This window comes from Aethalodelphis obliquidens, unplaced genomic scaffold (genome assembly GCF_003676395.1).
Source record: "Aethalodelphis obliquidens isolate GAN/ISIS:26980383/991018 unplaced genomic scaffold, ASM367639v1 scaffold21, whole genome shotgun sequence".
Classification (NCBI taxonomy): domain Eukaryota; kingdom Metazoa; phylum Chordata; class Mammalia; order Artiodactyla; family Delphinidae; genus Aethalodelphis; species Aethalodelphis obliquidens.
In genome coordinates, this window is record NW_020837965.1 from 28,213,475 (window position 1) to 28,230,069 (window position 16,595).

The window sequence follows — 16,595 nt, forward strand, 5'->3', positions numbered from 1 at the left end:
GATTCACCCCCACCCCTGGGGGACGTTCAGGGCCCCCCGGATTCACCACACCGCAGGGGGATGGTCAAGGCCCGCCCTGGATTCACCCCAGCTCTGGGGGGCAGCATGCGTCCCCACGCTTCCCTGTCAGGCACGGCCCGTGAACACCACGGCTGGTTCCTGCTGCCCTTGTGAGGGTTCTTAGGGAAGGTCCAGAGGAGGTTTGGGGAGGGTTGGTGCGGGTCTCTCGGTGGCAGCCAGGACTGAGCCCTGTGGTTGGAGGGTGAAGTCAGCTCACTTCCCAGGGCAGCACGTGGCCGTGTCCACACGCAGGGAGCCACCAGACCAAGAGAGGCCTAGGCAGCCTCACCCAACCCAGGGCCCCTCTGGCACAGGAGCGCATGGCCGAGAGGAGGCCCCGGGGGGCGTGCGTTCCTGACCAGCGCCATTCTCTGTCCGTCAGAGCGCGCCCACCCCGGGGGAGCAGCCAGCCCCGCCCGAGGACAGCCCGGAGGTGGAGCCCTCTGCCCTGGACACGTTCACCGAGAAGCTGCCACCCAGTGGGCGGATCACCAAGACAGAGTCTCTGGTCATTCCCTCCACCAGGTGACTGGCCGCCCGGGGAGGCCATCAGGCCGGCAATGCCTGTGTGGGCCTGTGTGGGAGGGACCGTCTGACCGGATGAGCGTCACCTGGGAAGCACTCAGGTCTCCAGGCCCGTCCCGGGAGGTCCACATTGGACCCCCACCCCCCATCCGCACTGAACTAGGCGCCTGCAGGTCTGACCGGGCCGAGGTGTGGCTGCTTGCTCCGAGGGCAGGGGAGGTCCCGCTGTCCTTGACTCACGTTCTCCTGGACCAGGGACTGTACGAGTGGAGCAGGGCTTGTGCTAGGTGCCGCTGCTCCCGTGGTGCTGGGTGCCGGAGCACGTAGGGTGTGCCCCGCTGAGCCCACGTGCGCTGCGTCGGGAGAGCTGGACCCAGCGCCTGTGTGGACGGGCACAGCAGCCCTCACGGACTGTGAGGGGTCCAGCGCAGGACGTCTGTGGGGCGGGGGAGGGGGTGGCAACTGGGCCGGGGTCCCGAGGACCCTGCCTCCCAGAGTGGGTCATGTAATTGGGTGAGCGCCGCATCAAAAGCTGGGGTCTGAGGTGCAGTGACCTCAGGTGGCTTCCTGGTGGTGGACGAACCTTCTGGGTCCCTCACGTGCCCTCTTCCCCTCCCCCACCTCGATCAGGTCCTTGCTCCGGCTCTGCTGCTCCTTCCTTGGGCACCCACCCTCGCCCTCTGAGCTGCCCTGCGTGGTCACCTCCCCCCCCCCCCCCCCCGCCCCCGGCCACAGTTGGCCACATGCCCACCACTGCCTCAGGGCCTCAGATCCCACCCCACAGCTCGCTGCCCCCTGGAGGGCCACAGAGCCGGCATGGGCCTCCGCCCCGCCCTCTCCCGGGGCTGCAGTCCCGTGCAGCTGTCGCTCAGCACGCTGCATCAGGCCTTATGCCCCGATTTTCAAGGGTGGTGCCCCACAGATCAGCCCTCACTGCCCACCGCCTGCCCGCCACCCCACGCACGTCTACTCACAGAAACGAGAAACAAAACCCAGCACTGATACGGCATTTGGTATTGAAACCCCCAGCCTAGCTCTTTACCCGATGGCAGCCCCTGCCCTGGCATGAGACCCAGCGGGGCAGGCACCTCGAGCACCAGGGTGCCCTGTCTTATGTTTCTGTGACAGGAAGTTTCCAGAAGCAGTGGGTCTGGGCGCCGGCACTGGCCTGGCTGGGGCGCACAGAGGCCTGTGTCAGGGCCGGGAGGAGCTCCAGGCCGCCGGGCACTGGGCTGCACCAGGCTTGTGTCCCGGGCGTGGGAGGTCTCAGTCCCCACAGGCGCCCTCGGGCCCTCTGGGGTTCGTGGGCTCTGTGTGGCCTTCGGCCCTGCTGCCTGACAGTGCACACCACACCACGACCATCCTCAACTGCCTCTGCTGCTGGGTGGCCCCTGCCTGGGGCAGTGAGTTCCTGCAGGCTGCCCCAGCCCGTCCCTTCCCCCGCAGGGCCGAGGGGAAGCAGGCCGGCCGCCGGGGCCGGAGCACGTCGCTGAAGGAGCGGCAGCCGGCGCGTCCGCAGAACGAGCGGGCCAACAGCCTGGACAACGAGCGCTGCCCGGACACTCGGAGCCAGCTGCAGGTGGGTGCCCAGCGCAGGGCGGGGACCCCGGCCACCCCCGGCTGGCCCAGGGCGGGTGGCTCCAAGGCGAGGGCGCTTGTTCTCTACCTGGAGGGCTTGTCGGGACAGCCCACTGCCGCTGCTGCTGCCGCCCTGCTGCAGCGCCTTCAGCCCCGTGGCCGCTGTCCACAGCGAGACTGTGTGTCTGAGCCCTCCCAGGTGGCTGCTGGAGAGGGAGTGGGGCTGAGCAGGTGAGGGGCAGGCGCAGCTCCCCTCACGCTGGGTTCGGCGGGCACTGTGTCTTCAGATCCCCAGGAAGACTGTGTATGACCAGTTAAACCACATCCTCATCTCAGATGACCAGCTCCCCGAAAACATCATTCTTGTCAACACCTCGGACTGGCAGGGGCAGGTGGGGAGGGGCGGCGCATCCTCCCCGCAGAGGGGAGGGGGGAGGGGGCGGCCCATCCTCCCTGCAGAGGGGAGGGGGGAGGCGGCGGCGCAGCCTCCCTGCAGAGGGGAGGGGGGAAGGGCAGTGCAGCCTCTGCAGGGTGGAGCGTCCAGGGGCTGGGCGTCCACCCGCAGGATGGAGTGGCGGGGGTGTCTGGCCAGCCTTGCCTGTTTGAGGACCCTGACCGAGGCGCGCTCACAGGCGAGGCTGGTGGTGGGTGGCTCGGAGGCTCACCCTCCGCCGCCTCCCAGTTCCTCTCAGACGTCCTGCAGCGGCACACGCTCCCCGTGGTGTGCACGTGCTCTGCTGCCGACGTCCAGGCGGCCTTCAGCACTATCGTCTCTCGGATACAGAGATAGTGAGTCCCACACCCTCCGTGGCTGCCGCCCGGGAGTCCATGGGGATCTCTGCACCCCAGCGTTTTGTGTGGCTCCGTCCTGCCGATCCGCAGTCTTGCCAGGGCAGGGAGGAGAGCAGTGGCCCAGGCGGGAGCTTCCTCAGCGCTGGGGGAATCCTGGGGGGCCTGGGTTCCGGTGACTCCATCAGCGTGAGCCGCGGGAGAGGCCGGGTGGAGGGGAGCAGGGGCGCCCTGGGGCCCCCCTCGGGCCCAGCGAGGACGGCCCTCGCGGCGGGGGCGGCTCCCTGAGGCGTCTGTTCCCTCTCGTCCTGCCTGCGGGACCGCAGCTGCAACTGCAATTCCCAGCCGCCGACCCCCGTGAAGATCGCCGTGGCGGGAGCGCAGCATTACCTCAGCGCCATTCTGCGGCTCTTCGTGGAGCAGCTGTCCCACAAGACCCCCGACTGGCTGGGCTACATGCGCTTCCTCGTCATCCCGCTGGGTGAGGGGCGCGCTTGAGTCCTCCGCAGGAGCCACGCGGATGCCCGGCAGCGGCGTCCGCCCTCCGAGCGCCCGCAGGCCCCGCAGCTTGGGCGACTCGATGTCGTCTTGGATTTGTTGTCAAAGTGCCAAGCAGGGGTTGGTTATTAACCTCTTAAAGTTATCAGAATCCTCTGCAAATCAAAACCAAAATCCCATTTTTCGGCTTACGCAGTATGTTGCAAACAAATCTGTCTCCTGGAAAGGGCTGAGGTGTAGAGGAGACCCCTCCCCGCAGCGCAAGAGGCCGTCTGGTCTGCAGGACACACCTCGGTCCGGCCGAGTGATCTGTGTTCCAAGGAGGCCGAGAAGCCGCTTCCTTGGGGACCGGGGGTTGGGGGCCGAAGTCATCGGGGAGGCGCGGAACTGCGCGCGGGGTCCGCGCATCCTGATGCTCTCCCCTCGGCTCGCAGGCTCCCACCCGGTGGCCAGATACCTGGGCTCCGTGGACTACAGGTACAACAACTTCTTCCAGGATCTGACCTGGAGAGACCTATTCAACAAACTGGAGGCCCAGAGCGCCGGTGAGGCCCGGGCCCCGGCCACGCCCCTTGCGCCCCCGCCCTCGAGCCCACGCTGCCACGCCCCTCGCGCGCGTGCCCACGTCGCCACGCCCCCCCAGCCCTGGCGCCCACCCCACCAAGCCTCCGTGAGAACCCGAGTCATTCGCTGTCCCCTGAGACGCGACCTGTGTGCCTGCCTTTTTCTCAGGCCCCTCTGGGGCCTGAGCGCCTGGGAGGGAGGTGGGGTCAGCGGGCCGGGCCAGTGGAGCCTCGGCCAGGATGCTTCCCTTTGCCCACCGTGAGTCTCAGAGGTCCTTGGCGACCGGGCCCCCGGGGAGGGCTCTTCAGGACTTGGACAGGCCTTGCTGCCCTCCCCAGGACCCCGTGAGGGTGGCTGCCAGAGGAGCTGCTCAGCCGCCCCCAGCATGGCCGCCTGGATTCGGGGTGCTGGCGTGCAGCACCCCACGAACCCCTCCTGGTCTCCTCGTGCAGTGCAGGACACGCCGGACATTGTGTCGAGGATCACGCAGTACATCTCAGGGGCCAACTGCGCCCACCAGCTGCCCATCGCGGAGGCCATGCTGACCTACAAGCAGAAGAGGTACCTCCTGGGGCCTGGGTGGGTGTGGCGCGGCGGCAGCGACCCACCGTCCCTCTGCGGTCTCGGCGGGCAGCCCACAGTTCTCGCTGTCCCAGCTCCTTGGGTTGCTCATTGGGCTCTGCGGGAGGGAAGCCGAGCTGGGATCGGGGGAGCCTGTGAGCCATCCGAGCAGCCCCCAGTTCTCCTCGACCACTGCACCCTTTCCCGATGCGTGTCGGAGTTAGAATGAGCTGGCCGCTTTTTCCTTCTCGTTGTGTGTGTTGGGACTTCCGGTAGTAAAAGTTACAAGAATAGTGGTCCTGGTGCTTGGCCCCCAGCAGCGACCTGCCTTCTCTAGCCTGGGCACTCGCTCCTCCAATAGCGGGGCTTCCCGGCAGGGAGACCCGTTTCTCACCCCGCCCAGTGCAGGACGGTGGTCAGGGGCCGTGCCCAGGACGGGGTGGGCCTGGGCGCACAGGTTGGGGGATCGAGCGGCCCCTTAGCCAGCCCCCGGACAGAGGCGTCCGGGTGGGGAAGGGCAGGAATAGGCAGACCACGCCGGGCTGATGAAGTACAGCTCCCCCGCTCCCGTCGGGGACGGTGCTCAGCTCCTTAAGGCGGAGGCAGAATCGAGCCAAAGCCTCTGCAGGCGGCCAGCGCACAGCCTAGCGCAAGGTTCCCGGCTCTTCCTCTGCGCGGGGCACGGGGACCGCTGTGCTGGTGCCGTGCCTGGGGGTGCCTCGCCGCACCTGAGCATCTAGTAACGTCATGTTTTTCTCTTTGGTGGCTTTCTGAAAAGGAGAAAGAACTTTCATTTTGACTTTACTCTCAGGTACCGCTGTCCCTGGGGCCGCGCCCCCTTCTGCCCGCTGGCTGGTCTTTAAGGCTGTTTAGCAGTGTCAGCAGGTGGGCCCCGGTGCACTGCCAGCTGCCCTAGCCAGGCCTGCACTCGGGCCCCCACCCAGCTGCAGCGACAAAAGCCTGCTGCCTGCAAGTCGCCGGGCGGGCTCTTTGTTTCCGTCCTGAGTTTGGGTTTAAGAAATGGCCGACTGAACTTCTTCTCCCTGAGCTGCTCCATCTCTGAAGCCTGGCGGCGCTGCCTCTTAAATGAGCAGCAGGGGCTGGTTTCACCCCGAGAGCTGCCGGGTGCTGGCAGCTCTCTCCGACTGTGGGCCTTGCTCCCAGCACATGGTACCAGCAGCTGGGGGAGGATGGCGTTCATGCGGACCCTCCACGTGGGGGCGGTGGGGAGAGGGGATGGGGAGCTCGCCCTGGGTGACGGCAGTGGTCAGTGGCCAGCTCCAAGCCCCCGCCGCCCTGCACCCAGGCCGTGTTTACCTGTATGGGACCGCTGCACACGGGCGAAGTGCTCGTCTCCCCCAAGGCCGCTCCACCTTCGGTTTGGCTGTCTGTTGGGAGCTGAGCTCCGGATGCTCCCAGAGTTGCCCTTTCACACAGGGCCTCTGCCTGCCTGGCGTCCTGCACTGGGTCCCTCAGGGCGCTTCTCTGCCATGGGTCTCAGGTTATTTGCTCTCCTGGGAAAGCCCCCCAGGGAGGGTCCTTGGGTCCCAAGTGGCCTCTCTGCTGGGCCCTGGGCCAGACCAGGAGGAGGGGTCTAAGCTCGTTGGACTGTCCTGCTAAACAAGCCTCAGGGGCTAGAGAAAGACCAGCTGTGGTGTGCGCTGCTGACCCCTCGGGCTGTCCTGTGGGCCTGCGCCGGCTTCCCTCCCCTCCCCGCCCCCAGCCGAGGCGCCGGGAGTCCGCGGCATGCTGCGCTGCCTGGGCCACAGCTTCTCGACTGTGCTGCGGTTGGCGCTCGTGAGCCTCGAGCTGGGGCTTAGGAGACCCTGAGCCTCCTCCGTGCCTCGTGCCCCCGCCTCCGCGTTACAGTGGTGACACCGGCATGGGGGGTCGGGCGGGGGCTCCGGATGCCCTGCTGGAGCCCTGTGAAGGCAGCGTGCCATCCACGCTTGGAGCCCGGGGCTGGAAGCGCAGCAGGTCGGCCTTTGCCTGCTGTGACAGAGAACAGGCTGCTGTCTACCTGGAGGGGTCAGGAGACCCAGGAGAGGATGGGCAGCGGGCACGGCCCTTCTGGTCCCTCTCCAGCCCAGGCCCCGTGAGGGCACCTGCAGGGAGGAGCCTATCTGCCCAGCGCCAGCTCCCGGCCTGGGCTCGGACCCGCCGTTTGTCCCCCCGGGCAACCGCTAGAGGGCTTCCCAGCGCCTCTACACCAGCCTCCTGTGGGCTGCGCCCCCTCAGCCTCCAAGCCCCCCCCACCTCAAGGGGAGGCACGCCACACCACCCACCACGTGCGGGTCTCAGGAGCCACGCCCAGGGGCCTTGCCGCAGAGCCGCGGCTCAGGGCCTAGGAGTTCTGTCCGCTGCCCTGCCAAGAACACGTGTGCCCCTCCGCACCCAGGGTCCAGGGTGAGGGTCTCGGTGGAAGCTGGTGTCACCCCCGTCTCGCCGGGCGCGTGCCGCGTTCTGGATGTGGTCTGCATGGCCCAGGGGCGGCTTGGCTTTGGCGTTTGTGGCGAGCAGTCCCTGAGTCCCGTCTCTTGAGACCCCCGTTTGCCTGCCTTTCTGCGTGCCGATCGTGGGGCGGAGGGGCGGGGGGGGACGGGCCGTGGCTCGCCGAGGGTGGGAGCCCTGAGGGTCCAAGCCTCCCGTGCGCTGGGCCAGGGACCCCACCCGGCTTCCTGCTTCTTGCCGCCCTGCATGCAGAAGGAGGTCTGGGCGCAGGATTTGGGTTGATTCGTTGCTTGAAATGAAAAAAGAGAAGTTTTCTCTTCCAACTGTACTCTCCTTGCAAGGGGGAGAGAGACTGGTAATCTGGTCATTTTCAATTGGATGGACTGAACCTGTAGGGTCTTTCACCCAAAGACATTTGCTGTCTCTTTTGCGAAGGTGGGGTGGGTGGTGCCGGGGCAGAGGTCGTGGGTGCCCAGATCCCGGGGGTGCCTTGGTGGGGGGCGGCGGCTCCTGCCGGGACCAGCCTGACAGCACTTTGTGCTGGCCCCTGGGCCAGGGTCACTTGGCCAGCTGGTGGCCACACTTCACGGGGAGCGCTAGCCAGGTGCAGGCCTCCGCCCCCCCACAGGGGCAGGGAGGGGAGGGCCTCTTGAAGGCTCTGGCGACGTGGGGCTCCTGGTCCCGGGAGTTGGTACCCAGGGAGGCCCCCCCAACCACCTGCTTGGAGCAGAGGCTTCTCCCTGAGTGACACCCCTGGGCCACTGCCTTGCGTGGCGCGCACGTGTGGACTCACCCGCGGAAGAGTTGATCTTTGACGACAGGCTCTGGTTTAGGGAGATGAGACAAATGGAACTGGGAGGTCAGCTCGGAGAGCAGGCCCACGGCTGGGTGGACGCCGCCAGCCGAGGAAGCGGGGAGGGGCGCCTATCTTCCCTGAAGCTGGGGGAGGGACAGAAGGCTCAGGACCGGCCCCGCCCTGGGGACCTACACGGGGGCGGCCAAGAAGGAGGCGCTCTCCCAGCCGCCGGTGGAGCCTCAGTCCTGCGGGAGAACCCCTCGGACCACAGCCCAGGCTAAGGCGGCACCAGGCGGGGGCAGGAGCAGCCCTGGCTGGGGAAGAGGGAGAGGAAGAGACGGGTTTGCACCCCCTCGGCTCCTGCCAACACCCGCACCCAGGGCCCTTGGACACTGGATGCCTTTGCCACCGATGGGCTGTGACCAGCGGTTCCGGTGAGGCTGAGGTTCTGCCAGAAGTCCTGCAGAGCCCGTGGGCACAGAGCAGCAGCACAGCCCACAGAGCCTCAGTCTCGCCCTCGGGCTCCTCTTGGGGCATCGTTCTGTTAGAACGTGGCGTGTGCACCCCATCACCAAGGCCAAAGTCCTGGAGATAGGCCCCCCCCACAGTGGGCACCAGCTTTACCCAGACCGTCTGGGAGAAAACCTCCCTAGCCTGGCTTGGGCCAGTCACCCCCGATCACTGGCAGAGGCCCAGACTGTTCCTGGGGCATCCTGGGGGCACAGAAAGCCGGCCTCTCCGGGCTCAGTGAGTGGGGCCAGCAGGAAGACCTTTGGGCTAGGCTGGGCTGGCTGCCCCGAGCCCCAGGCCCCCAGGATAGAGTGGCGGATTCCTGGGCGAGGCTGCACTCTCCACCCTTCCCCTCTGGGCTGTCCCGTGGGCCTCTGGACCTCGGTGCAGAGATGCGTTTGCCCTTGCTGTATGTCAGAAGGGTTTGCGGGTCTGAGGTCCAGGCCAGGCGTCCTGCGGGAGGGTGGGAGCGAGGCAGTGGGGGGGGCAGGGCCGCTCCGAAAGGGCCTGTCCCTCGGGGAGAGCGCTAACTGTCTGTTTCCCTCGTCTTAGCCCCGACGAAGAGTCCTCTCAGAAGTTCATTCCCTTCGTAGGGGTGAGTACTGCTCGGGCAGGCAGTGCCCTGCGCAGGGCTTCGCTGCCGCCTGGCTGGCTCCGCCTGCTGCCGCGAGACCGTTCCTCTGCCGAGAGGTCTTCCATAATCGCTCTGTTCTTGCATTAACTTGATCTGTTCCAGAACCTTCCTCACCAGTTTGAGCTGAGGACTTGCCTTATACGTTTCTCCCACCCTAAAGCTCTCTGTTTTTTCTTGCTGCGGTTGGGGGGTGAGCCCAGGCGTATCGCTGCCCCGGCTCTGCTGGGGCCTGACATGTGGAAGCAGGCAGCCCACCTGGGGGTGAGGATCCAGTTCTCAGCACCGTCCTGGGTGTCCGGGCCCAGTGTCAGGCTCAGCTCTTCAAGGGGTACCGAGGGTCGGCGGGCCTCAGGACAGGCCCCGCCTGGGGTGGGGGCAGAGGGCTGCCTCTGTCCTCTGGGAGCCGCAGGGCAGGCTTGCTCGGCTGGGATCACCCCTGTAAGTTGGGAGGTTTTGCTTTTTCCCACTGCCAAGGAGTAAGGGCTACTCCTCGCTGGCCAGGCCACGCGTCCACACCCTCTGGTCCCACCGTGGTCTCCAGCCCGGCCTCTGCTGTGAGAGCCGTACAGCAGCCTGGCAGACAGCAGGGCCTCTAGGCCGTGGTTCGCTCTGCTCAGGCGTCAGGTGGCTGCTGGCTGTACTTGGAGGGTGCTGGTCCGGAGCAGCCTGTCCTGAGGAAGCTGCTGCGGTGACGGGAGGGCCTGTCCCGCTGGCTGCACTTGAGATGCCACCGCGTGACCGAGGCAGGAGCCGTTGTTGTCGTGATTTCTTTCATGTGACACGGCTCCCGCCCTGGTCAGGGTGGGGCCAGGCCCCCCCCTCCCCCACCAGCAGCCCACGCGGGTTTGGAGCAGGCCCCAGGGCTGCCTTAGGGCCCCGCTGGGCAGGGCTCCCTCACTCCAGCACCTGACCCGCTGACATCTGCGCCCGCCAGTCTCACAGGCACGCAGTTTGCTGAGTCCAGGGTGTGGGCCCTGAGAGGTTCGCTCGTGGAGGTAGGGCGCCAGTCCTGCCGGAGGCCACGTGTGTCCTGAATGCTGGCCACAGCTCAGGGCCAGGCCAGGGGCAGGCTGGCAGCCTTCGTCCCGGGAGTGAGGGGTGGCCACAGAGCTTGCTTTAATTCAAGGGCGCCTCCCAAACACGCCCCCTGCACAGGGAGGTCCCTCAGCAGGGCCCGTACCGTGGCTGACCACGCAGGCGGTGGCTCCCTTGAGCTTAGCTCTGTCCCACAGACTGAGGGGCTGGGACCTGGCTCGGCCCCAGGAGTTCCTGGGGGCTGGGGGCACATGGAGGATGGGTGGTAGGAAAACAGGTCCCTGCCCGGTGTGGAGTCCCAGCGCCACCCCCGGGCCACTGCCAGCACGTTCCGTTGCCTTCTAGGTGGTGAAGGTTGGAATAGTGGAGCCATCTTCGGCCACTTCAGGTAACTCCATCATCCCTGCATTGGGGGCTGGGGTGCAGGAGGACCGGGGCAGCCCCATCACCAACACGCACCTTGCTGAGGGGCTTCTGTTCCCCATGGATGGGCCACTCCTGACCCTGGAGGCCTGACAGCTCCCCCTCAGCCTAAGCGGGGGGTGGGGGGGGCGGGGGGAGGGGTCTCCCGCTTCCCACACATGCCCCCACCCAGCCCACAGCTGCCTGGCCTCCCCGCCATGTCTGGGTCCAGAGGGCTTGGGGCAGAGCAGCGCGGGAGCTCAGCACTGGCCCCCGACTCCTTCCCAAGGTGACTCAGATGACGCGGCCCCCTCGGGCTCCAGCGCACTCTCGTCCACCCCGCCGTCCACATCTCCTGCGGCCAAGGAGGCCTCACCCACCCCGCCCTCCTCCCCGTCGGTGAGCGGGGGCCTGTCCTCCCCCAGGTAAATGCAGCCATGTGGGCGGACGCTGCCCCCCAGCTCACGCCGTCCGTCCCCCCAGCGCAGCAGGGACTGTGCTGAGAACACTGGCAGTTCCTCGTGGTCCCTGGCTGTACCCTGGGGTGCCAGGAAGCAGAGGGTCAGGGCGGAAGGTGGGCTCAGCGGCCCTGCAGGGGCCGTGGTGGTGTCGACCAAGGCTCATCAGACAAGTGAGTCGGGGCGCTGGACTGCTCGGTCCTGGCCTGGTGTCTCCCCACCTCGCCCCACCCCCTGCCTTCCTAGGGACGGGAACTACAGAGTACAAGTACGGGGTGCTCTGCACACAGAGGGGATTTTGGAAACTCAGATGTGAGTAGAAGGCGCGGGGACAGTGGGGGGGGGTCCGCAGCCCCCGTCGGATGCCCTCGAGGCTCTCGTGAGCAGAGCTCACCCAGGCAGGACCGCCGCAGGGTCGGGAGGACTTGGGCCCTGAGACTGCACCTCCAAGGGGTCGGTGGGCCTGGGCCCACCAGACAGAGCGGCAGCGTGGGCAGGCGGCAGGTCTGGACACTCCTGGGTGACCCCAGCATCGTGATGATGCTGGAGCCACGGGTGCAGATGGGGCTGCCCCAGGAGACCAGGACGGCCCGCCAGCGGGCTCTGGGCCCCGAGCTCCCCTCCGTCCTCAGCTGCTGCTGGTGGTCCCCCGATGTCGGGCAGCACAGGCACCAGCGGGCGCCTCCTCGCCTGTGCCAGCCGTGGGGGTGCTGCCGTCACCCGCTGAGGACGGAGGGGTGAGCCTCCCTCGTCTTTCACAGCCAGGGCGTCGGCGCCGAGCTGATGGGGCTGCAGGTGGATTACTGGACGGCAGCCCAGCCCGCAGACAGGAAGAGAGATGCGGAGAGGAAGGACCCGCCCACCACCAAAAACACACTCAAGTGCACCTTCCGGTCTCTCCAGGTCAGCAGGCTGCCCAGCAGCGGCGAGGCTGCGGCCACGCCCACCATGTCCATGACCGTGGTCACCAAGGAGAAGAACAAGAAGGGTGAGGTGGGGAGGCGGGCTGGCTGTCGGGACAATCGAAGGGGCCGCCGGGCAGGCCCTGAGGGCACCACAGGCCTGGGGGCCGCTTCTGTCCAGAGCCCCGGGCAAAGGCCTCCTGGTGGGCGGGCGGTGGCAGGCAGGGTCTGTGCGGAAGGGGGTCCAGATGAGCAGGGTCCAAGGGCCAAGGTGAGCCCACAGCCCCTGCTACCCCCCCCATCCCTGAGGGACAATGGGAGGACAGCACAGCCCCTTTTCCTCCTAGTGATGTTTTTGCCCAAGAAAACCAAGGACAAGGATGTAGAGTCCAAAAGCCAGTGCATTGAGGGCATCAGCCGCCTCATCTGCACCGCCAAGCACCAGCAGAACATGCTGCGGGGTGAGCGCCGCCCCTCCCTGCCTCCCTGCCTCCCTCTCCCTTGCCTCCCTCCCTGCCTCCCTGCCTCCCTCTCTCTGTCTCTCTGTCTCTCTCTCTGTCTCTCTTTCTGTCCCCCAGCGGGAGTGTGTGTGGGGGGAGGATATGGAAGTAAACCAGAGCCGAGCTGGGTGGCTTTTCTAAGTTCACCTCAGGAAATGCTTTGGTTTGCTATGAAGTCATACTGCGTAGTTTGAGCTTTGAACACGCGTGGAGGAGGCTATTGGTGTGCGTGGAATGGTTTTCTCAGCCCTTTGTGCTTTATCTCAGCCTTTCTATAGAAGATACTCTGCAAATAACAGAATATGAGCTCTCGAGATTTTTCTTTTTTCATGAGCTCAAGTCTTCCTGTCTCTGTTGATTTTCTGGTTTAAGTGGAGAGTGTTTTAAATTGGGTTTGCAGACCCCTGCTGAGGCAGAGGGGCTGTGGACAAGCAGGTCCCCTGAAGTCGGGAAGGGGCTGGCCGTGGGGGCGGTGGTGGGCAGCTGGCAGGAAGGTCAGCAAGGTGGGCTGGGCCGTCCCAGACCTCTTCCTACGGGGCCACTGAGAACCAGCGAGTGTCGCCTGGGAGTCCCCGGGGGTGTCAGGCCCTCCAGCCTCGTTCTGTGCCACGGCCTGGAGGAGGGGCAGGTGGGTCAGGCGGTCTTGTCCCCCACAGTCCTCATCGACGGTGTGGAGTGGAACGACGTCAAGTTCTTCCAGCTGGCGGCCCAGTGGTCCTCCCACGTCAAGCACTTCCCCATCTGCATCTTCGGACACTCCAAGTCCACCTTTTAGCCCCGCCTGCCAAGGGGCCGCGCCGGCTCCCCGCCCTGCAGCCCTGCGATGGCCGAGCGCCGGGAGGGCCCAGCTGCTTTTCTGTTAACATTTCAGTTTACTGCAGAGACAGACCCTTAAAAACCCAGAGAAAAACAGTCTTAAGTATGAACATGCTCACTACCTGGAAACTAACGGGGCAGCCCCCCACCGGGACCCCACAACTGCTCTGCTTCTTAACCAGAACGTTCGGCAGGGGTGGGAGGTCAGGCGGACAGTGTTGAACTTGAGAATCGTGGAAGGTGTGTTGTGGCCTCAGGACTCCCCCCACCCAGCCCCCCAACAAGAAGGGTTCTTGCCTTTGCGTCCTGTCCTTCCTGAAAGCCAGGACTCTGCTTCCTCGGAGCCAGGGTCCGGCAGGCGGCCACCCCGACCCCCGGCTGCCTGTGTGCCCAGGCACCGAGCTGGGTGGCCAGAGGCCAAAGGCCAGCCTTCTGTCGGGGGCGTCCTGGGCAGAACAGAGGCCAGTCAGGCCAGTCAGCCCAGCCCTGGGCCCCAGCCACCAACCAGGCAAGAGATGCCCCGGCACCGCCCACTCGTGGATCCCAGTGACCTCCAGCCACAGGGGGCAGTGGCGGTTTTATAGTCGCGGATTTTTTAATGCTTTCAAATACATGTTGCAATGTAGCTGCCAAAAAGACGTTGCTCTTCTGAAGCCCCGACAGCCCCTTAGGGCTGAGGCAGAGCAGCTGTGCTGCCCGGGGTCCCCGCCCCCCACACCCACTGCTCCCCCCCGGCCGTCCCCGCGGCGCCGCTCTGCTTCTGCGAGTTGTGCCTGCCCCAGACTTAGTGGGCACGGTGGCTTCCGCAGCTGCCACCTCCTGCCCCCACCCCAGCCCCCGTGCTGGCTGGGAGGTGTTTGGCCAGGCAGCCAGGTGTTTGTCCTCTGAAACACTAATGTGGCCAGTTAGAGCTCAGACAAGGCGGCCAGACCATAGGGGCCAAGCCCCGTTGGGGCTGTGGGTGAAGCTGGGGCCCCACCTCTAGGCCGGGCTCCTCAGGACGGAGATGTTTGTGGTCTGGGTCCCTGCGGAGGGGGGGCGAGCCTACCCTCCACCTGAGGCCAGGGTCCTCGCCAGTCCTCCCACTACCCCACAGGCCTGCACCCCAGCACTCCACAGGAAGAGCCCCCCAGCTCCTGCCCCTTGGCAGCTGTGGCGGTAGGACCGTGGTGACCCACCCAGGGGGCTGTGAGCCCAGTTTCCTAGGGCCGAGAGCCACACATGCTGTGCTCAGAAACAGTGCCAAACGCAGACAGGCTGCAGGCCTTTCCCGCTCTTCTGGAGGACGGGCCTCACCAACAGCCTGTGGCACAGAGGGGTCCCACTTAGTGGATGGAAAATGGCTTATTTTATTACCTGCTTACCTCCCCCAGGTGGCTGTACGGGGTCCGAGTGTCCATGGCTGAGGGCCTTGGACCTAGCTGGCAGACAGCGTTTGGACATGGCCTTGGACCAGGGGCCCTGCCCCTCCCTGGGAAGGACCTGGGGGAGGGTGCAGGCCGCTGAGCTGAGGACCCCTTGGGCGGCCTGTGCAGCATGTGCCTGCGGCTACACTCAGAAGCAGCCTGGGGACCTTGAGCCTCCCCCCTCGTTCCCACCACTGGCCTCAGGGCCTTGGTTACTGCTCGCGTTTCCAAAGGTCACACTCAACGGGAAGGAGGTGCAGGTGACACACCCTTGACTTAGCTTTCCAGCTGCAGAGCTAGTTTTAGAAGAAGGGCCAAAGGGGGCTGTCCCATCCACCCCTACTGTGAGCTGTCTTCCTCACGCCTCCCTGTGTCCTTGTACCCACAAGGAGAAGACACCCAGCACCTCCACCCTGTGCCGCTGGGCCTGCAGAGCCCAGTTGTGGTCTGTCCAGTGCCACGGGGCCCACCGGCCACACTGTTTATGGGCCCAGGAGGTCGTGCAGATGACCCCAACCACCATAACTCACTTGGAGACCTGGGCTTTGCTCACGCTGGTGCCTCGGTTTCCCCATCGGCTAAACGGGGATGGTCACGTTTCCCCAGCCTACCTCATGGAGCTGTTCTGAGGATACATACAAAAGCACTTTGTCCCTGGGAGGAAGGTGATGCAGAAGCCAAAGCCGTCTGTGACTGAGCCAGTGCAGCCGTGAGCACGTGGAGGGCGGTGGGGGCAAGTGAGGAACACGGGCCCCAGACCATGACCCACAGGACAGGAGCAGGGGTCCTCAGCCCATTGGGTGACCAGTGGTCCTTAGGACTCAAAGGTTAAGCCACCAGCCACCTTCGGGTAAGGCCAGGCTCCTCGTGGGCCTGGTGGCATGGTGTGGGCAAGCTCTGCCCTCGCTGAGGTCCCGTGGAGGTGAGCTCCAGCCCTGTATCCCGGCCACTGCTTCTCCCTCCTTGTGTTGGTCCCCTGGGTCCCCATCTCCTCAGGGCATGCAGGCCGGTGTCCCGAGTCAGTGTCACGGCTGCAGATCCGGAAGGAGAGGGACTCTGGGCCCAGAACCAAAGGTCTCTGTGCAGCAGCAGGCAGATCAGAGCAGCCAGGGCCAGCATTGCTGCCCTGTCCTCACTCCCAGATATGAAGACCTGACTGGCCTTTGTCCCAGAACAGGTTCCTCATGACAAGACCGGGCCACTTGCTCCCAAAGGCCAGTTGCCTGACCCCTACACCTGTTCCTTGACCCCTCCCGAGACCCGTCCTGTCCTCCGGTGGAGAGGAAGATAAGTCCTTGGCAGGGGCCTGAGGACTGGGCTTGGGGGTCCCTCCCCCAGGGGAGGCTAAGGGGTGCCGCCGTGCGTTCCTGCAGACCCCCCGTCCAGTTCTTTGTGCGTTGTTTGGTTTCTAGGATGTACGTGTTGCTAGGTTTTTGTGTGTTTTTTTTAAATGGAAAACAGGATTAATGTAAATAGCGTTTTTGGAAAACAGATTCTAATCTCACGTTATGTGACCACGTGGAGTATTTTAAGGTGCTGATGCGACACTAATAAACGCGGGGAGCACTCCCAGGCCCTCCCTCGCCTGCTGTGTGATTCCTCTCGAGCAGCCTCGGCCCCTCCATCCGTCCAGGCGCGAGCTCCGCCCGCCCGTCGCGGGCCGGCGCTCCGAGGCCCCCACGCGAGGCGGGGACCCAAGGGGGCCTGGGGTCAGGGCGCGGACGGCCGGGGGCGTCTGCGAGGCGAGCCCCTCCGAGGGGCGCGGGGCCGGGACTCCTCGAGAGCCCGAGATGAAGCCCCGGGCCATGGACACCGGAGTGGAACCAGGTCCGCGTGGCGAGCGGAACCCCGGTCGGCCCCTGACAACCGAGACCAGGACGCAGGCACGGAAACGGGCCGGAAGCGGAAACGGCAGGGCGGAGCCTGTCGAAGCGGAAGTTCGTGGGGCTCGACTCCGCCCCCTCGGGCCTTTCAGAGCCGCTGTGGGCCCCACTCTTTGACCCTCCCACCACAATGGGCCCGCCCCCGTCCCCGTAGTGTGCCCCGCCCCTCCCCGCCCCCACCCAGTATACCCCCACCCCGTCCCCGTAGTGTGCCCCTCCCCACCCCC

The 16,595-nt window shown here is 65.8% G+C and overlaps 1 protein-coding gene across 8 annotated transcripts in view; it reads left to right on the plus strand.

The window, feature by feature from the left end:
- PACS2 (phosphofurin acidic cluster sorting protein 2) overlaps window positions 1-16,064 on the plus strand; it is a 62,882-nt gene extending 46,818 nt beyond the window's left edge. For 2 of the 8 annotated variants that reach the window (XM_027120799.1, XM_027120800.1), the window contains exons 12-24: window positions 443-585; window positions 2,032-2,164; window positions 2,451-2,555; window positions 2,846-2,952; window positions 3,279-3,433; window positions 3,885-3,995; window positions 4,467-4,575; window positions 8,885-8,927; window positions 10,347-10,389; window positions 10,597-10,828; window positions 11,623-11,849; window positions 12,111-12,224; window positions 12,920-16,064. In XM_027120799.1, the coding sequence (XP_026976600.1) occupies window positions 443-585; window positions 2,032-2,164; window positions 2,451-2,555; window positions 2,846-2,952; window positions 3,279-3,433; window positions 3,885-3,995; window positions 4,467-4,575; window positions 8,885-8,927; window positions 10,347-10,389; window positions 10,597-10,828; window positions 11,623-11,849; window positions 12,111-12,224; window positions 12,920-13,038 (1,641 nt within the window). In that variant the 3' untranslated portion in view covers window positions 13,039-16,064. Of the gene's footprint in view, window positions 1-442; window positions 586-2,031; window positions 2,165-2,450; window positions 2,556-2,845; window positions 2,953-3,278; window positions 3,434-3,884; window positions 3,996-4,466; window positions 4,576-8,884; window positions 8,928-10,346; window positions 10,390-10,596; window positions 10,829-11,622; window positions 11,850-12,110; window positions 12,225-12,919 lie in introns of those variants that run through there. The other 6 variants (XM_027120801.1, XM_027120802.1, XR_003435714.1 and 3 more) reach the window with 5 other exon arrangements.
- The last annotated feature ends 531 nt before the right edge of the window (window positions 16,065-16,595 follow it).